Source organism: Symphalangus syndactylus, chromosome X (genome assembly GCF_028878055.3).
Source record: "Symphalangus syndactylus isolate Jambi chromosome X, NHGRI_mSymSyn1-v2.1_pri, whole genome shotgun sequence".
NCBI lineage: Eukaryota > Metazoa > Chordata > Mammalia > Primates > Hylobatidae > Symphalangus > Symphalangus syndactylus.
Window position 1 is genome coordinate 138,331,107 of NC_072447.2, and position 21,133 is coordinate 138,352,239.

A 21,133-nucleotide genomic window follows, 5' to 3' on the forward strand; every position below is an offset into this window, starting at 1 on the left:
AGATGGCAGATAAAACCTCTCACTCACCTATTCCCTCGGTTTCACATGCTCTCTCTTTTAAAAGTCATACATATACTTTAAAAGAGTTACAGCTTCCTCACAGCTCGCCTGTTGCAGCTTCTGCACCCTGCTGTGGATGTCCTGGGACAGGACAGTCAGGAACTCCTCCAGCACCAGCAACTCCAGAATCTGCTCCATGGAGCGCATCTCAGGCCAAAGTCACCCATGGCGAAATTCTAAGAGCCGCCTGCGGGTGTCCCGGGCACCAGCAGCCTCTTGGAAGCAGAACCCTCAGAAGCACAGGTGGGAGGCCGCCAGGCTAGACCTTGGGTCGGGCGGGAGCAGCAGGAGTTCTGGCTCCAGGCGTAGGAACTTCCATAGTTTCCCTCTCACAGGAGGGGAACTCTTTCCGCTCGCGGGAGCCCAGGCCAGACGCCACCGTCAGGCTCCCAGACCACCTTGGCCCCGAAACCAGTTGTGCCCGCTGGCCAAGGCGCCCGGGGCCAGGAGAAAGAGATGATGGCTTCAGCAGGAGTCTGGCGTGCCCAGGTTTCAAGTTCCAGCCGCTGAGCCCAACTTTGGACCCGGCGGAGCTGTCTCCAGTAGCTTCGCCTCACTGGGCTTGGGACACTGCAGCTCCTGCCCCCGTTTCGCTTCCACCAGGACCTCCGGGAGGCACAAAAGCAGGCAGCTTTCTCCTGTCTGTGTTGGACCCACGCAGGACTAGGCCCCCAGTCCACACGCAGAAAGTCCTAGCGCGGAAGTTTGGCGTCCACAGACCAATTTGTCCGCTTAGGACCAACGTTAGGGCTGCGTTTCCCGAACGACACCACTGTATCAAGCGGCCATTGGATCAGGTCTCGCCACAACTCGCAGCTGACCAATCAGAAAAGAAAATTTGGCTCCAGGACGGGACCAGCGAGGGACCAATTGAAAGACAAGAGGCGGGGCCAGCAGGCAAACCTTAACCCTAGAGACCTCTGTGGCTGTTGAAGGTAGAGGGTAATGGGCGGGGTCGCTAGATCGAAGCTTAGGTCTTGAAGATGGGGATACTAAAAAGCAAATCCAAAGCCACTGTGAACTGCAGGCGGACGACCGGAGTCAAAATCTCCAGGATGGTTTATTAAAATGCGAATCCCCGGGTTCCTGTGAGATTCAATGCGTCAGGGTAGCGGGTGGAGCCCCGAAATACGACTTTTTAACAAGCTCTCCCTACAAATTCTCCCCACACAGTCGGGTTTAAGAATCACTGACCGGGTCGTAACAGATTTAAAGGTGGTCCCCACCCGCTCCAGTTACTCCAAGGCTCAAGTTGAAGCGCTCATTTGGATCACGACCCGGGGTTCGCCCCACCCAACACACTGCGACTAAGAAGCGCTTAAACAGGAAACGGGAGCCCTTCCAAAACAGCTTGAGGCTGGTTGGAAGCCAGGAAGAGTCCCAGCCCCTCCCACGTCAGCATCCCTGTGGGCGCACAGCGCGGCGGGCGGCGTGTGGCCTGCCGGGAGTTGTAGTCCGTAGCGCAGCCCCGCGCCTGCGCCCTGGGCAGTTGCCGGTGAGCTTGGGAGAACCGTGGGCGCTGAGGCGGTGAGTCCCCGAGCGGCCAGAGGGCGTGGCCGTTCCCTGGGGCGCGGGCGCGGGTAGCGGGGCTCCTTTCCATGGCCGGGGCCATGCCAACTGGGTGATTCCAGCTGTGCCCCGGGCGGCGGGCGCCGGAAGCAGTGGTGGGCGGCGGGCCCCTATCCGGCCAGGGTCCCCGCCGCCACTCCCTGCGACCCGACCGGGCCTTCCCGGGAGTCCCCCTGGGCTGGGAGCTCCCCTCCAGGCGTCGGGACCTCGTCGCCCAAGAGCGAACAGGGGCCGCGCCCGAGACACTAGCATCCGAATTTGAATCAGCTTTTACACTTTTTAGGGACGTGTCACTCTTGCCGTTCCTCAAGTGCTCTCTTTACACACATCGCTTTTCTTATAGGCCCCATGTGGGTGGATTCTCTACGAGAAGGTTTAGAGAGAAATCACTGGTCCCACAGTGAAATGAACGTTTCTCTGGGAAGGGTCCATCAAAGGAAACCCGAAGGGTCAATTCTCTGGTAGACGTGGTGGAAGGTTTTGGGTCAGTCAGGGAAGGGCTGGCCAGCTGTGAGGCTGGAGCAGATTAACGGGTGGGTCCAGAGCCAAAAACAGCACAGTTCCTGGATGCTCTCCAGCAACGGTTAGGTGCCTAGACTCTGGGAAATAGAGTCCCCCTAGGAATGACTCCTGACAAGCAATAAACTTTAATTGAGTGCTTCCTCTGTGCCGGGCATGCTGCTATTCGCTTCCCATGCAATTGGATCCACGCAGAACATTTTATAAAGTAGATGCTATGATTATCTTCTGTTACAGAAGAGGCACTGGGTGTCAGGGTCACACAGCTAGCAGGTTATCATACCTAAATCGATCTGCTAAAGTCGGGCTACCATCATGGTAAAGGCGGATACAAGGACAGAGTGCTGATTTAGGTTGACTGGGTAGGAAGAGAGTCATGAGTACTTTTTTTCCCTTGAATCCCCTCCAGAGAAGAGGACAACTACAGCAGCTGTCTCAGCACATGCAGAGAGAGAGGACCCAAGGCACATGGGCAGGTACAGGTCTTGAGACCTGTAGAAACATGTATGTGACTGTCTCTGTGACCTCAAAGACTATACTAAGAATATTTTGATGTTTTTAGACCTTTTGATTGCTGGAGAATATAAATTTTGACGTAATCACCATTTCCCTCTGGCATTTACCACGTGACCTTAGACAAGTTGTTCAATCCCCCTAAACCTCAAACCTCAATTCCCTCATCTGTATCCAGGGGATAATACTAGTACCCAGCTCCTAACCTTGGGTGAGGGTTAATTGGCAAGTATATGTAGAATGCTTAGAACAGTACCTGGCACATAGCATGAACTCAACAAATATCCGTTGTTTATGAATGCATAGCAAATTCCTAATGGCCTCCTTATTGCAGTGTATTTTTCACATAGGAGATCCTCTTGGAATGCTATGGTGGAAGGGAGTGGGGAAGGAATGGCATGGGTTTACTGGGGGAATTACGCAGACTCGGTGAGGACAAGAATGAGAGATGGACAATTTGCTGCCTTTGCAAACCATGGCTCTACCTAAGTTCACTTTGGTCGAAGGCCATTAGGAGGTACTTAAAGCTAGATGGACTTTCAGAGTTTTTTGGAAGTATTGTTAGTATTCCTTCGCCATTTCTTTTGAGATCTACATATATTCAGAAACACATGACAATTGGAATTAAACTGGGAATGGGTTAAATGCCAAGAGATCTATAAGGGTTCATTTATTAATAAATTCAGGGTCCTTAGCCTGGGACCATGGAATTCTAGAGCAGAACTGTCCAATAGACCTTTTCGCAGTGAAATCTATTAAGCATTTGAAATTTAGCTAATATTACTGAGAAACTAAATTTTTGACTAAACTTAAAGTGTCACATGGGGCTGTTGGCTACCATATTGGACAGCAAGCACAATTCTAGAGGCTTTGAGATTTTATAAACTTTAGAAACTAGATGCAGAAAAGGATGTGTATGTGTATTTTTCTAGGAAGAGAGTGTGAAGCTTTCATCAGATTCTCAAAACCAAGAGAAAAATAATGAACTACTTTAGGTCTTTGGTAAAAACAGAAGTTAACAGGTTCTTTGGTAAAAAAGAAGTTAACGGAGGTTCTTTGGTAAAAAAGAAGTTAATGGAGGTAAGTAAGCCCTCTTGTGACCACTCCTGTTTCTCTTTTCTCATTTTTTTCTGTCCTTAGCTGTAGGTGGCTCCCTCCCACCCCAACAATTTCAGAGAGAAACAAGTCGGAATCTGAGAAGTGAGGCTCCAGATAAACTGTAAACTGCTGGAAGGGGGCAATGGCTGTGGCCCTGGGTTGTGCAATCCAGGCATCCTTGAATCAAGGCTCTGTGTTTCAAGAGTATGATACTGACTGTGAAGTTTTCCGTCAGCGCTTCAGGCAGTTCCAGTACAGAGAAGCAGCTGGGCCTCATGAAGCATTTAACAAACTCTGGGAGCTTTGCTGTCAATGGCTGAAGCCAAAGATGCGCTCTAAAGAGCAAATCCTGGAGCTGCTAGTGTTGGAGCAATTCCTAACAATCTTGCCCACAGAGATAGAGACCTGGGTGAGGGAGCACTGCCCAGAGAATAGAGAAAGAGTTGTGTCACTGATAGAAGACTTACAGAGAGAACTTGAGATACCAGAGCAGCAGGTAAGAAAAGAATGTGGGATCTTCGTGATTGGTCCAAAGGAAGTAGCTGAGACAGCTAGGACTAGACCACACATTTGTCTCTATGTCATTCCCCAGCCTCAAGATTTCTCCAGAGTCCTTTTCCTTTTTCTCTTCTGCTGAACTCAGCAAATGAGTCAGTGCTTTTAGCTCTATCAGACTCAATTCCCCTTCTGTAACAAATAGTTTATAATGTCCACTTTACTATGCACAAATGAAATTGACAGACAACATAATCTACCCACATACATCAACCCAAAGCACCAGTAAATTGTTCCATGGCCTGAAGGCCAATTCTAGCCATACCCTGTTTATCTGTATACTCTGTATGTAATGGTTTTTTATCTTGTTGAAAGGTCATTGAAAAAAAGAGGAAGAAGGAGAAGAACTGACAGTGAATGTGCCCCACAGTGCCTAAAATATTTACTATTTGGCTCTTTATAAAGTTTGCCAACCCTGAGTCAAGTCTAGAAGGAATATAAAGGAAAAGAAACATAGTTTGTTATAAATTGATAGGGATTTGTACATATACATGCTTGGGCCTGACCGAATGTCATGAAGTTGTCAGATGTTTGCATCTATGCTTAGAATCATTGTGAATGGGACAGCCAGAAATTCAGACTGATAAAGCTCAAGTACTACGAACAGTGTTGCTCCTCGTCATGTGATTTTCCAAAATGGCATACGACTCTTGGTAAATCTGAACAATAAGCAGTGTAGTCTTTGCTTTTCACATTAGTGCATTCCTAGAAAATTTCATTTGTGCTGAAACTATGCAAAACAAAACAAACAATTGTACTTATTTGACCAACAAGGTAGGGTTCTTGACAGGTTCTTTTTACTCACGTGAATGTTTGAGTGGGACATTCCACACTTGGTAGGGACCTGGAACAATTCTGCATTGTAAATTATGTTCCATTAAATTCTGATAGCCACCACCTGTCAGCATATCCGAAACTCCCCATGGGGACAGTGGCACTGTCTGCCATTCAGAATGACTGTGTAAAGCCTCTTTTCAGAAGTGCCATGACTGAGAGAGGGCAGTATCTTTGGGAAAAGGGAGCAGGAGCTTCCAGATGGGCATCAGGGATACTCCAGTCTTGTCTATGGGGGTTCTCTGCAGGAGCTGTTAGCTTCAGGGCTCCTGAACAGGAGTCTTCTGAAGTTTTCTGTCTCCCTAGGGTACTTGGGTTGGTGGTTGCTCTTCCTTTCTCTGTCTCCTTGGTTTTGTTTACTATATAAGATTTTATCTTCATGTGGTCTAGACATTTGCTGCTGAATACAGTCACTACTAGTCATGTACAGCTCTTGAGCCCTTGAAATATGGCCAATGCAAATTGAGATCTGCTGTAAGTATGAAATACACACCACATGCAGAAGACTTGGTATGAAAAAAGTAGGTGAAATATCTCACTAATAATTGTTCATATTGATTACATGTTGAAATCCTGATTGTTTGCATTGGATTAAGTAACACGTACTATTAAGATTGGCCTTACTTTTTAAAAAATTTATTCATATGGCCACTAGAAAATTTAAAATTACATGCATGATTTTCATACAATTCTACTGGAGACTGTTGGTCTAGACTTGAAAGTGATGGTTCTGGCATTTCCCCCAGGTTGATATGCATGACATGCTCTTGGAAGAATTGGCACCAGTGGGAACGGCACACATACCACCAACCATGCACCTAGAGTCACCTGCACTCCAGGTAATGGGACCTGTCCAGGAGGCCCCAGTAGCAGAGGCATGGATCCCACAGGCAGGGCCACCGGAGCTGAACTATGGTGCTACTGGAGAATGTCAGACCTTTCTGGACCCTGGTAAGGCAAGGGTTTCTCTCCTTTCTTTTGTTTCTGTTTTGAGAGTTCAGGAACTCTCAAGGGTTAGGGGTGGGTTAGAAACACCAATTACCCATTGGAAATGGACCACTCAGATAAAGAAGAGGAAAAAGTCTCTCTGGGAATAGTAGGGAACAAAGCACTTTGGATAGAACCCTGGGATTAGGAACTCTTTAAGCTAATGACCCTGATAAGGAGTCTTTTGATCAAGAATGTTACACAGGAAAACTATGGGAGTTTGGATTCCGGATAAGGACTCATTTCTCAGCCCAATTTTAATCAACAGGAACTGTGATGTTGTGGGCCCCAAGGGCCTCGGTTGCTTTTATGGCATCAGAGCCTTATTCAAACTTAATACTTTAGTAATATAGTCTCTTTAGGTCCTGTGAGATCAACCGCTTACTGCAGTCTAAAGGAAATATCTACCTCATTAAATCAAAACCTATTACAGTGTTTTTCAAACTGTAGTAAGCAGACCATTTGCAGCATGAGCACCAGGGGTGCATGTTTAGCAAGCTCTGCAGGTGAGTGCTACACACACTAAAGTCTGAGAATCACTGGCCCAGACACCACAGGGGTTAGTTCTAGAAGGAGAAAGTCCAAGTGGAGAAAGGCAGCAAGATCACATAGTCCAGTTGCTCTTATATTTTATTCCCGTTTGGGGTTCTCTATTTTTTTTTTTTTTTTTTCTGAGACAGGAGTCCTGCTCTGTCGCCCAGGCTGGAGTGCAGTGGCGCAATCTCGGCGCACTGTAACCTCCACCTCCCAGGTTCAAGTTATTCTCCTGCCTCAGCCTCTCAAGTAGCTGGGATCACAGGCATGCACTACCACACATAGAGACGGGGTTTCACCATGTTGGCCAGGCAGGTCTTTAACTCCTGACCTCAGGTGATCCGCCTGCCTCAGCCTCTCAAAGTGCTGGGATTACAGGCATGAGCCATTGCACCCGGCTTCTCCTTTGGGGTTTTCTTACCCAGTGTTCCCCGTACCTCTTCTACCCCTCGCATTAAAGCTTTGGCCCGAGTGTGGCCAGAATCCTCTCCCCTGACTCCCCCAGGCACTTTTTCAACATGTTCACACGTTCAAGAGACTGTTAAATACTGAGACCACAGAAGACACATAAAAAATTAAAATAAGAACTGTCCAAGTTATAAAATATAAATGTCTGATCTATCCATAACTAGCTCAGTACCAAGGATTAGCAACCATGCCCCTTTCCACATCATATTAATATCATTTATTCATTTGTACACTATCTGTGAGCACCTTTCAGGAGCCAGACGCCATGCCAGACCCTGAGGATTCAGTAGCACACAAGGTAGAAAAGCAGCTCTGGTCATCCTGGAGATTACAGTTCAGTGGACAATTCAGATATGTCAGTAGGACTTTTTGTCCTGTATGTAACAGAAATCTGACAGTAAATGGTGTGTTGGGAGGAATAGGATGCCCAGGAGCATGGAGGAGGGCCACCTAACCAGCTTTTGGCTGAGAGGGAAGTCTGGAGGAAGGAGGATCTGGGTTAAAACCTACAGGATGGATCAAAGTGAGCCTGTGGAGTGGTGTACATGGGAAGCGGAGAGGGCTGGGATCAAAAGCAACAACATGTGCCAAGTTCTGAAGAGAGAGAGAAGACCTCCTGCTGCAGTGCAAGGGACATAGAAGAGCAGTGGGGCAGGAGTGGCAATAGAAGAGGCTGGAGAGAGAAGCTGCGTCCTGGGTCATGAAGAACTTGCAGCCTCATGGAGAAGTACACTTGATTATCAGGGAAGTGGGGAACCATTTTGAGGTTCTCCAGTACCAGAGTGATACACACAAATTTGCATTTTAGGAGATTATTCTGGCTATAGTAGGAATGGGTACATACTACTGAAAACAGGAACCCCATTTGGGAGGTTGTTGCCATCATTCAGGTGAGAAGATGTTGTTCTAAAGCAAGGGCATGTTGGTGATGATGGAGTGAAAATGTAATTCAAAAGATACTTAGCAGGTGTGAAATACAGAGCTTGGTGATTGACTGGGTGTCAGGGTGATGGAGAAGAAGGGAGTAAGGATGGAATCCAGGTTTCTGGCCATTGAACTGGGTAGATGGTAATATTATTCACTGACATGACAAACAAAAGAGGAAGATCAGATTCGGTGGGTCAAGTTGAGTTTAGATTTGAACATACAGAGTTTGAGGTTCTTATGGGTCTCCAGCAGATTTTTAAATAAAAGTGACAAAAGAGGAAAACTTTACAAGTATACATGTTGTGGTCAAAGCAGAACTATATGATATTGCCATTTATGTTCCAAGCTTTACATCATCTACATTTCATAGTCTATTGAGGAATTCTTAAAAAAAAAAAAAAAAGAAAGAAAGAAAACCGAGTTTATGTGTATATGCCTGGAACAAATAGTAAAACTTAGCTAGTAATATTTTGAAGTATAACTCTTTCTGCATTTGCATTCTGATTCTCCATGTTAATTCGCTCCTTTTGTCAACACTGCAGGTACAAATACCACATAGTAGCAATATTTATCTGGTGTTAATATTTTGCTCTCTAAAGCACATGCAAATCTAGTATATTTAACAAAGGATAGATAGAATTAATTAATTTAACAGATAAAAATTACAAATTTGGAGGACAGGAAATTACCCTTTTCTTATCGCCATTTAAAGTGATATATTATGCTTTGAAAAATGTTGCAAGGCTTATTCTATTATTTAAAGGTTACTTAAACTTTTACTTTAAATGAAAGTATATTTGATGTATTACATGAAATACATTCTATTGTAGACTGAATGGAAAGCACAAGATGCCAGCTGAGTGGAGAAGAAATTCAAAAGTAATGGAAGAAGTCAATTGATTTTATATTAATGTTTGGAACCTATTTCCTATGAGCAAAAAATTAGGTTGTTGAGTATATATGAATTGTGCATATATATTTTTTCATGTAATATAACTGAAAACAATATACACATTCATTGCAAAATAAAAGAGAACTGAAGTGAACAATATAAAGTGACCTAAGGAAGACATAAACTTTAAAACAAAATCCCTTATTTGAATTCATGCTGGACACTTTGATGCCAGAGATAGGCAATAATATTAGAATGTATCAGAAAGAAGAGAGGCAAGGAGACGCTAATCCTAAAAACATAAAATATATCATGCTTATCTTTGAAAATATGGAGTTCAAAATTCGTACACCAAAACTGGATTGCATTTTGAGTTGTCAAAGCCTTGGGTTTTTCATTTCAATTGATGAGGTTTCATTTGGAATGTATGTGAAATGTAAAAGATCACATCTTTTTGGTGATGAAGAATATGAGAGATGAAAATTTAAAATAAAATATAGGACAAACAAATGCTGTCTAGAAAGCATCAGAAGATTCTTATAACTTAAACTTCTTCAGATTATTCTACTATACCAAAAAATTTACCATAAGCTAATATCTAACCCCCAACTGTGGTAATGACATTTCTTGGTGTAGTGAAGCTCTTACGAGACAGTCTTTGCTAATGGGGCTTAATGAAGCCATTCCCTGAGTTTAGGATGAGGGGAACATTCAATGAAGCACCTTCTTTGTTAATCTCCAATTGCTTTTCCCTCTTTGCATTGGATAGCTATTGAAGGGTAATTAATTATCCCCGAAACTTAGCAGCTTAAAGGAAAAAGTATTTATCATGTTACTGTTTTTGAGAGGAATTCAGGAGTGATCTACTAGATGTTTATGGCTCAGAGTCTCTCTTGTAGTTGTTGTGAAGATGTCAGCAGGGACTGGCAGGATGCCTCAATTCCTTGCCAAAGGAATTTTTCCATAGGTTACCTAAGTATCTTTATGATGGGGCAACAGGCTTCCCCCAGAGCAAAGGATCCAAGAGAAAGCAAGGAGGATGACACAATGTCTTTGATAACCTACCTACATACCATACTTATACCATATTCTGTTCATTAGAAGAGTCACTAAGTCCAACCCACACTTAAGTGAAGGAAAAGGAAGTTCCACCTCTTGAAGGAAAGAATACCGAAGAATTTGGGAGCATATTTTGAATCAACCATGCCTGGACTTAATAGCCTTTTACTTAAAAAAAAAAATCAAAAATAATTTCCTTTTTTTTCTTCAGTTAATTTTTCCTAAGTAAAATTTCTTCACTTAATTTGGTCAAATGTAGTATACCTATGATGGATCTCTTAGCTATAGCCAGAGGATGAGTTTAACATCCTGGGCAATATATTATTGTCATTGGAAAACTAATATTCTAGACTATGGTCTCAAAACCAGAAGACATGATTAAATTTAAGGTAACAGGCTTTGGTTTCTATCTGTAGGGCCCTCCTTTTTTCCTTTTATTTTTAATTGACATGTAATAATTGTACCTATTTATGGGATACAGAGTGATATTTTGATATGTGTGTACAATGTGTAATGATCAAATGAGGGTAATTAGCATATCTATCACCTTAAACGTTTATCATTTCTTTGTATTTCTCATTCCTGTGGGAGCTAAAAAAGAAAATGAGCTCATAGAAGTAGAGTGTAGGGCCCTTCTCTTTTTACTGACCAGCAGTTAATGTTTCTTCTATTACTGTAAAACCACTCATCCAATAATAGTAGCTTTACAGATAGCTTACATTGAGGGTAAAGAGAAGAGCCCCCTGACAGAAGTAGGCATTAAGGCCTGCTTTTTTATTGCCACTCAACATTGACCCGGAAGCCATGGAGCCAAACTAGAAAACATTTGGAGAATACTTATATATGTGGGTATTGATATGATAAATTTCTAGAATTGGAATTGATTGATTAGTGGGCATTTAAAACTTTAATAGATATTGTCAAATTGCATTCTGAAATTATTGTACCAATTTATCCTCCCACCACAATATATAGGAATGCCAAATTCTGCTCATCTTCACTTATCTTTGCTATGTAAGAGCCATAACTGTTCTCGCTATGTTGGCCAACAGAGTAGGGCAAATATCTGTGGAAACCCTTTCAGTAGGCATCAGTTTTATTCAGCATTCGTGGTGGTATTTTATTCAATATGTAAGAGTAGAGGATGGGAACTGATACCTAAAGGTGAGACATAGGTCAAAAGTGAATGGGAATTGGTTTTAGCTGACATAGACTGTGAAAATAAGGTTGAGAAATGCAGATAAATTGGTGACAGTGTCCAGAAGTATCTGAATATTACTCAGGACCACAGGGTTGGGGTGGGCTGTGCTACACATATAAGAAGTACATTAGGTTGACATCCATGAAGAAGCTCAAGTATGAGCACCATGTTCTCACATCCAAGGTGTGGAGACTGTCCTGATGCACCCAATTTGGGGCCAAGCTTTTTGAAAGCTGGCACCAGGAGTATGATGCTGGGGACAAGGAACCAAAGCAAAAGTACTCAAACCTCTGTAATTTGTTGCTGTGCAGAAAGTAGCAGCTAGACTTGAGGGCCAATATGGGAAGCCCGTGAGACACAGCTGCCTGGTAGTAACACTTCTGACCTTAGATCTCATGGGTACCAGATTCTGCTTCCAGGGCTACTTTTAGTCCTTCAACTAGGTCATAGAGCTTCTTTTGCCCAAGGAGCAGGTGTCTGGGCCTGGATTGAAGTGATATTTGATTAAATCTATAACCTTAAGAGTTTCAAGTTTGTGCTCTGTAAGATGAGAATAGCCATATGAACAATTCCTGTCATTCCCAAAACTGTTTTTCTGGCTTTCATATTGAGATCTCTTGGGCCTCCAGGCTTCTACCACCCTTAGCCTTTGCTACTTGCTGCTCTCCCTAGTTTCAATTCCTTCTCACTTTTGCTTGATGGCAGCTTTCTTTAATCTATGAACTCCAGTTTATTTTTTTCCACTAACTTTTAAAAATTTTTTGTTTTTAATTTTTGCGGGTACATAGGTGTATATATTTATGAGGTATATGAAATATTTTAATACATTGCATGCATTGCATAATAATCACATCACGGTAAATGGGGTATCCATCTCCTCAAGTATTTATCGTTTGTGTTACAAACAATCCAATTCTACTCTTAGTTATTTTTTAAATGTATAATTTCTATTTTTGGGGGGGGGCCTCTTCCACCACATCATTCAGTTATCCCACTCCTGGGTTTAAATCCAAGCTTTGTTAACAAAATAGTGAGTTTATAAAACATTTTATTGGAAGTGTATTTTATGTTTCTTAATCTAAAATCTATTGTTTTTTTCCCCGTGAAAATATAAAATAAAGTATTTTACACTACTTCCTAGGATTTGATATAATGTACTGAAATCTAAATTTTACTTCAGATTAATGTTAGCCAACCTACTTTGTTAATATCATTTAATGATGTCAATATTTAAATTTTTTTTACATTTACATCTTTTTTAAATAGTGTTATTGAAATATAATTCACATACCATACATTGTCACCCCTTTGAATTGTACAATTTAATGTTTTTTGGTATATTCACAATATGTACAACTGTCACCACCCTGTACCCTTTAGTTATCACTTTTTGGCCCCCATCTCTCCCACTCCAAAGCAACAACTAATTTACTTTTTGTCTCTGTAGATTTGCCTATTCTGGATATTTCATATAAATGGAATCATACAGTATGTGGTCTTTTATGACTAGCTTCTTTCACTTAGCATATTTTCAAGGATCAACTATGTTGTAACATGTATCAGTACTTTATTCCTATTTATGGTTGAATAGTGCATTGTGACATTATACCACATTTTGTTTATTCATTCAACAGCTGATGAACATTTAGGTTGTTTCTGTATTTTGGCTATTATGAATGATGCTGCTATAAAAATTTCAGTATGACATTTTGTATTTATATATGTTTTCATTTTTCTTGGGTATATACCTAGGAGCACAATTGCTAGGTCATATGGTAACTCTATGTTTAAACTTCTCAGGAACTCCTAGACTGTTTTACAAACTGGCTGCACTCTTTTACATTCCCACCAGCAGTGTACAAGCACTCTTATTTCTTCACATCCTAGGTGACATTTATTATTATTATTTGACATTTTTATTCTAGCCATCCTATAGGTATGAAATAGTGACTCATTGTGGTTTTGATTTGCATTTCTTTCTTTGAAGAGTAACGATGCTGAACATGCTTTCATGTGCTTATTGGTCATTTGTATATTTTCATAGACCTATTTAGTTCCCTTGCCCATTTTTAATTGAATTATTTGTCTTTTTATTATTGAATTGTATGTGTTCCTCATACAGGTGACCCTTGAGCAATGTGGAGGTTAAGGGTGCTGACCTATTGTGCAGTTGGAAATCCATATACATAATTTTTGTTTCTCCCAAATTTAACTACTAATAGCCTACTGTTGACTGGAAGCCTTACTGATAACATCAATGGTCAATGAACACATATTTCATATGTTATATTTGTTATATATTGTGTTCTTACAATAAGTAAGCTAGAGAAAAGAAAATGTTATTAAGAAAATCATAAGGCAGAGAATGTATTTATTATTCATTAAGTGGAAGTAGATCATTATAAAGGTCTTTATAGCAACACAAATGAACTAAGACAGTGTGGTACTTCCATAAGAATAGACATGTAGATCAACAGAATAGAGGAGAGTTTGGTCTTGCTGTCTCAGGGGTGGCAGAGGTGGAAGAAAATCTGCCTGTAAGTGTATTTGTGTAGTTCAAACCCATGTTGTTCAATGGTCAACTGTGTTTTCTAGATAAAAGTCCCTTATTAGACATATGATTTGCCAGTATTTTCTCCCATTCTGTGGGCCATCTTTTCACTTTCTTGATAGTGTCCTTTGTAGCCCAAAATATTTTTTTAATTTTGATGAAGTCAAATGCAATTGTTTTTTCTTTTGTTGTTTGTGCTTTTGATGTCTTATCTAAGAAATCATTGCCTAATCCAAGGTCACAAAAATTTTCTCCTGTGTTTTCATCTAACAGTTTTATAATTTTAGCTCTTACATCTAAGACGTTGATCTATTTTTCATTAATTTTTAATAGGGTGGGAGGTAGAGGTCCAAATAATATTTTTTTCCCATGGAGGCATCCAGGTGTCTCAGCATGATTTGTTGAAAAGGCTATTCTTTTTATATTGAATATCCTTGAAACCCTTGTCAAAATCAGTTGACCACAGGACAGGTATATGGATTTATTGCTGGATTCTCATTTCAATTCTGTTATGTTTAGTTGGTTTATAGTATTTTCTGTGTCTTGTATTATTGATCTTCTGCCTAGATTTTCTATCTATTAGTGCAAGGAGTTATTGAAGTGTCCAACTACTATTGTTGAATTATCTGGTTCTTGTACTATTTCTGTCGGGTTTTGTTTTATATATTTTAATACTCAGAAATTAAGTGCATACATGATTATAATTGTTATGTCTTCCTGATGGATTGATATTTTTATCATTATAAAATGATCCTGTATATCTTAGTAACAGGGGTTTTTTGTTTGTTTTAATGCCTATTTTGACTGGCTGTCTTGTGGTTGCTACTTGTATGATACATCTTTTTCCATCCATTTACATTCAATCTGTTTGTATCTTTGAATCTAAAGTATACCTCTTATAAACAGTATGTAGCTGGATCTTTTCAATCCAGTCAGACCTTCTCTGCTTTCTGATTAAGTCATTTAATGTATTTACATTTAATTTCATTTGTGATATGGTTGGATTTATATCTGCCATTTTGCTTTCTGTTTTCTATATGCCTCAAGTCTTTTTTGTTCCTCTATCCCTCTTTTACTGCTTTCTTTTTCATTAAGTAAATATTTCTCATGTAATATTTTACTTACTTTAATAATTTTACTACTTTTATTTCTTTAGTGGCTGCTCTAGGATTTACCATGTACATATTATCATTGGCTTCAAAGTTATACTAACGTAATGCCAGTGAGATATAGAAATGTTTCTCCTATATAGCTCTGTTCCCTTTTCCCCCTTTTTGTGATATTACTGTCATACGTGTTACATCAAAAATGTTTTAAACCCAAGAATACATTGTTATAATTATTGCTTTATATAATTTTAAGACTCTTAAGAAGCTGAAAGAAGAAAGGAAAATACATATATATTATAACTTTTGTTATATTAACATTGTTTATCATTTCTGATTTTCTTCATTTGTTCCTGTGGATTTGAATTACCAACTGGAGTCATTTCTTCAGTCCCATACACTTTGCTCTTACCCACCTCATTTCTGCTGTTATTGGGAAATATATTACATTTCTATATGTTGTATGCCCAACAATACATTATATACATATTTTTATACAGTTGCCTTTTACATCTTTTAACAAAAGAAAGAAGCAATACTGTCTTTTCTCATTACATAATTATTTTTACTTGTGCTGCTTTGTCATGTGGATTCAAATTACCATTCATTTACATTATAAGTCAGTATTTTGTACCTAAGCCTTTGCTATTCTCTCCTATTCCAAGTTTCAATTGAAACTCCATCTTTTACTTCACAGCAGCTTTCTTTTGATCTATTACCTTGAATTTTATTTGACCTGTTTCATATTACCCTGTAATTTCACTCTTAGCTTTGAAATCCAAATGAAAACAAAATAATGAATTTAAACAGCACTTTTATTTGAAATTCAGCTTTAGTTTCTTAATCTTGAAAAGGAAATTTTTTTTCATGAAAAACTAAAACAGGGTATTTTAGCCCACTTCCTCTGCCTTGAATATAATGTTCTGGAATTTAAATTTTCCTTCAGATTAACATTAGTCAAATTAAATTCCTAATGTCATTTTAATAATACCAATATTTAAACATCAGCCTACATTTAGATATCAAATTAGTAATTTACAGCCCACATTTCACTGAAGACCAGTAAACTTGATCAGAGATAAAGGAGGAGAATAAGGGGCTCAGAAAAGAGGATGTAAGCAACCAGCTGTCAATGAGGAGAGGGGTGGTCAGACAAGGCGAGAATGAGTGGTTAGAAACTTCACCTGGTTGTCCTTAGATTGACACTTTGAAATACTATTTTGTAGTCATTTTGGCTAGTAGTCATTTTCACCTGTATAAGTTATTTGGGCTAATTTTAAGAGAATCCACTTTTAGACTTCAGTGGAAACCAACATAAATACTGCTTTTGCTAGGTTCAACCCAGTTCAATTTTCATTTAAATTCAAAAGACTCCACTGAAATTTTTCCAGTAAACACTTTACTACTTTCACCTCTCTTTCTTCATTTGGCACTCAGTAGCAGTGTTTCCCATTATTAATATGGCAAAACTTTATGAAATTTACTTTATATTTTAGCTCTAACCTAAACAAATCTAGTATCAAAATAGATGCTGAAATGATTTAGTGCATTGATTTCAGCACAGAATTTATTCACTCACCTTCCATAGATTAGAGAATAGCTTTGAATTGAACACCACCTCATTTTCATTTTGCTCTTATCTTTTAAAGAAAAGACTGTTGTAAGAGACTCAGGTGAAGTAATAGTAATGGAGAAGGAAGTAGATACTAAGAGGCTATGTGTCCAAGAAATCAGCCTAAATTTTGGAAAAACCTTTGATGAGCCAAACTGTAATGCTTCCCATCTTTCTTCTGGCCAGGATATCCATTACCAAAACTTGACATGAACTTCTCATTGGAGAATAGAGAAGAGCCATGGGTGAAGGAATTACAGGATTCTAAAGAAATGAAACAATTACTTGATTCCAAGATAGGTAAGTAATTGTTCTTTGATATACTAGTGGGAAAAAAAAAGAAAAATTTAACCTAAATAAAGATAAAGAGTTTGGAATTCTATTTAGGAATTTCTATGTTCCTACCACTGGTTTAACATAACTCTTCATTTTCCTTCACTTTCTTTTCTCCATGGAACACAATATCATCTGCAGTTTCTATTTCTTCTCTCAGGTTTTGAGATCGGGATAGAAAATGAAGAAGATACTTCAAAACAGAAAAAAATGGAGACTATGTATCCATTTATTGTAACTTTAGAGGGGAATGCTCTCCAGGGTCCCATTTTGCAAAAAGACTATGTACAGTTAGAAAATCAATGGGAAACCCCCCCAGAGGATTTACAGACAGATTTAGCAAAACTGGTAGATCAGCAGAACCCCACTCTGAGAGAGACACCTGAGAACTCCAACTTGGAAGAACCTCTCAACCCTAAACCCCATAAGAAAAAGAGTCCAGGAGAGAAACCTCACCGATGTCCTCAGTGTGGAAAATGTTTTGCTCGGAAGTCACAACTTACTGGGCATCAGAGAATTCATTCAGGAGAAGAACCTCACAAATGCCCTGAATGTGGGAAAAGATTCCTTCGTAGTTCAGACCTTTATAGACACCAACGACTTCATACAGGGGAGAGACCCTATGAATGCACTGTATGTAAAAAGCGATTCACTCGGCGGTCACATCTTATAGGGCACCAGAGAACCCATTCTGAAGAAGAAACATATAAATGTCTTGAGTGTGGGAAAAGTTTTTGTCATGGATCAAGTCTTAAAAGACATCTGAAAACTCATACAGGTGAAAAACCTCATAGATGTCATAATTGTGGGAAAAGTTTTAGTCGACTGACAGCTCTTACTTTGCACCAGAGAACGCATACTGAAGAGAGACCTTTTAAATGTAATTATTGTGGGAAAAGTTTTAGACAGAGACCAAGCCTCGTTATTCATTTAAGAATCCACACAGGGGAGAAGCCATACAAGTGTACTCATTGTTCTAAAAGCTTCAGACAGAGAGCCGGCCTTATTATGCACCAGGTCACTCACTTTAGAGGACTTATTTAAGAATTGCTAAGGGAAACAGGTCCTACACAAATTGACACTAACTCAAAAAAAAATCTTATCCTGCAGCAGGCTGTTTGTCTTGGAAGCTTTTGTTTGAGCTTATAAGAACATAGACAGCTTTTTTTTTTTTTTACTAGTTTTAAAACCCATCTTCCAAGGTATATGAATTCTAGAGTATTTATCTACTCCTGTGATTTTCTTAGATTTGATTTCTTCTGTCTGCACAACTCTTCTTTTTTTAATTACAATGAAAAATTTTGTGTTCCAAGGCAACTGTATCATAGGTGTAAACATAAAGCATATAAATTATGACAATCCTTTTAGAGGTAGGGTCAATATAGTGGATAAACATGTCTATCAGACGTATTGATTATAGCAGTACTATAGTTATTCTGCTGTCATTATTAAAGATGATTATATTCATTCAAAGCTTTAGATGTGTCCCATGTGGCAAGAAAGGAGACAGTGAATTTTGTCAAACAATAAAAATGTGTCAGGAACACAAGGATGAAGGGGATGTCATTTGCCTGGTAAGAACTGGGTTATTTCCACTGAAATTTTTTATGTTTAAGGAAATTAAGATTTTAACCTTTACTTTTGAATTTTGCAAAGTTTGCTAGTCTGCTTAGTCAGCAGTCTGTGGTAATGCTGCTAAAAGCAGAGTATTAATTTGGTAATTTATTTTGTTCACAGAATAAGTAAGCTCTATGTCTGGAAGAATGCATTTGGCAATTGAAATTATACAAGCAGAATCTAATTTAATTTTGATTGACTGAAAAACCAGGGTCTTTTGCTCTCCTTTGGTATTTCACTCTCCTTTGGTATTCAATCATGTGTCTTTCAGTGCTTTTTAAAATTTTACCCATTCTTTAATTCAGCGTCTCCCTATGTATGTGTCATAGAATACTTAGTTCTGCTAGATATTCTGCAAATATATTTGGGAATTACTTCCTGCTGTTTCACCTCTTAGATTCATAGTGCACATCAGCATATGAGAATCTCTGAGAGGTCCTCTAGAAAGGAGAGAAAAAGTACCCCTTTTGGCTCAATGTTTTCCAAACTTATTTGACCCCAAAACCTTTTTCATATACCCAATAATAAGCTACAGAACTAATATTCCTCAAATGTCTCTTGGAACACACTGCCTTAAACAGATATTTCTATAGCTGTCAGTATAGTTATGTTGCTCCCAAGCCTAGTTATCTCCAGTTGTTTTAAGGATGTTATGAAAAATTCTTAAAATATATATCAATTTGTGTAACACACACAGAGACACACACACATACTACTTTAAGGGGGTGAGGGTCATTAATTCAGATAATTTTTAAGTTGCCTCGTGATTCTCAATCTCTTTGAATTTTACTTACATTTACACACACACACACACACACACATGTATATACACACATCATTTTAAGAAGATGAGGATCACTAATTCAGATAATGTATAAGTTGCCCAGTGATTCTCAACCTTTGAATTTTACTTATAATTACATACACACACACACACACACACACACACATTGCTACTTATATAAATGTTCTCATGTAATCATGGTAACAGCTCAAATTCCCAAAGCAAGGGACTTCTCATTGTCAATTAAACCTGTTAAAACATGAAAATATTCATTGAGCCTAGTTCCTTGTTATAAAATAGAAGAAATAGGACTTTCAAGCATTTTCCCTTTACGAAGATATTCAGTCATCCTTTCCTTAAACTACAGTTAGGGAAAGTATATCTCTTCTATTCCATTGAAGTTCTCGAAAGTGATATAAATACTTTGGGGGTATCTACTATGTGCCTAACTAGTCCTGTTCTAGGCTTAGTGGAAGCTAGTAAAGAAATATAATTCATGGATCAGGCTCATAAAGATTTTATAATATTTTTAGTTAAACAAGAGTTGGGAAACAGGTGGAGAATAATGCAAGAGAGTTTGTAATTAAGTGCCAATTATACCAATTGCTAGACCCAGGATGTATCTTTAATTCTTGTCATCCAGGTCAACGTATGATGCTGCTATAAGTCTGGGGCTCAAACTGATATCCCAGTAGCAATAAATGTATAATATGGGAGGAGTCTGAATGTAGAAATGAAAAATACAGAATGTAATGGCTTCTCTTTTCTCTCTTGTGGAATTGCATTCAAACCAGAACAGTGCCTTAGAATGGATGTGCCCAACTGCTCTGTATTTATGCAATATTTGAATAAAGCGGAAATGTATGTGCTCTTCCTGCTTCACTTGCACTAATTAATTATTTGAAAAACTTAGAGCTTCTTCCCTGAACAGTGGCAACAAGCATGGCAATTGACTCCTGTCCTCATCCCAAGTTGGAATCGCTTTTCTGTCTGCAACCATGGCACTGTGATTATGCATCATTTTTAGCATTTAATACAGTCCATTTTTGGCTAGTAGGGTTAGTTGCAATCATAATATGAGTTGCATCCTCCCTCTCATTTATATCAAATATACTTGACTAGATTTTTACAAGTTAGAGAATGTCTAATATTCTTTGTTACAGTGCCCTATATATAAGAATAAATATTTCTGGCATTGAATCAAGAAACACATGAAATAGTTCTTGGAAACAGATAACATATTTGGAACATTGCATGGATAATTATACTTCTATGCCTAATTGTACTTCTGAGCATTTCAAAAAGATAAGGGCAAAATACAGTACCTACCTCCTAGCTATTATAAAGGGGAAATTACAGTACCTACCTCAAAAGTACTAGGAAGATTAAATGAAATATATTTTGCTCTGGCCCCACACACTGTAAGCTTTCAATAAATAACCCCTATATTATATTCTCATTCTTTGTAGTTTAATGATAAAAGCATTTAAAGCTATAGATTTCTTCTCTTTATGGCTTTGGACATACTTCATAGCTTTTATATGTAATGTTCTTATTGATGATTTCAAAATGGTTGTTGTTTTCATTATAATTCCTCTTTGACTTAAGAGATATACAATGTTGCCATTTTCCTCTTAATTTTTGGTTTTGCTCCATTGTGATTAGAGAACAAGTTTCATTCTGTTTCTGCTTTGAAAGTTCATTTAGGTTTTTTTAAAGACCTACATTTGATAAAATTTGTTAAGTATCCTAAAACCTTAGAAAATAAGAGCTCTATAGGGTGCAAATTTAGAATAGAGCCTTGGACCGCTCAATTACTTTAATGTCTTTAGGCGTATTCCTGGTGTTTGTGAAGGGTTGGTGACATCGAGATTGAATTGCTCCCCATTCTGCCTCCCTGAACCTTTGTACTCC

General features: G+C 39.1%; 2 protein-coding genes across 8 annotated transcripts in view; one reads left to right on the plus strand and one right to left on the minus strand.

The window, feature by feature from the left end:
* ZNF75D (zinc finger protein 75D) overlaps positions 1-809 on the minus strand; it is a 59,045-nt gene extending 58,236 nt beyond the window's left edge. For 2 of the 3 annotated variants that reach the window (XM_063635022.1, XM_055266952.2), the window contains exon 1: positions 28-781. The gene's annotated coding sequence lies outside the window, so the exon portion shown is untranslated. Of the gene's footprint in view, positions 1-27 lie in introns of all 3 variants that reach the window. The other variant, XM_055266951.2, reaches the window with a different exon arrangement.
* Positions 810-1,524: 715 nt separating this feature from the next.
* Positions 1,525-20,090, plus strand: ZNF449 (zinc finger protein 449). Of its 5 annotated transcripts, none has more exons than XM_055268362.2 (5): positions 1,525-1,587; positions 3,802-4,255; positions 5,895-6,099; positions 16,672-16,785; positions 16,979-20,090. In XM_055268362.2, the coding sequence occupies exons 2-5, from the start codon at positions 3,902-3,904 to the stop codon at positions 17,860-17,862; spliced, it is 1,557 nt and encodes a 518-aa protein (XP_055124337.1). In that variant the 5' UTR covers positions 1,525-1,587; positions 3,802-3,901; the 3' UTR covers positions 17,863-20,090. The 5 variants fall into 5 exon arrangements, with proteins under 5 accessions (XP_055124337.1, XP_063490812.1, XP_063490811.1 ...); XM_063634742.1 differs by lacking the exon at positions 1,525-1,587 and adding an exon at positions 1,652-2,624; XM_063634741.1 differs by lacking the exon at positions 1,525-1,587 and adding an exon at positions 2,558-2,652.
* Positions 20,091-21,133: the final 1,043 nt, after the last annotated feature.

What these genes read in the sequence shown, in the direction of transcription:
- ZNF449 (XM_055268362.2), top strand. Translation starts at nt 3,902, where the DNA reads ATGGCTGTGGCCCTGGGTTGTGCAATCCAGGCATCCTTGAATCAAGGC. An exon ending in TTGAGATACCAGAGCAGCAG is followed by an intron (nt 4,256 to 5,894) that starts GTAAGAAAAGAA and finishes CATTTCCCCCAG; the next exon opens with GTTGATATGCATGACATGCT. An exon ending in TCAGACCTTTCTGGACCCTG is followed by an intron (nt 6,100 to 16,671) that starts GTAAGGCAAGGG and finishes TCTTCTGGCCAG; the next exon opens with GATATCCATTACCAAAACTT.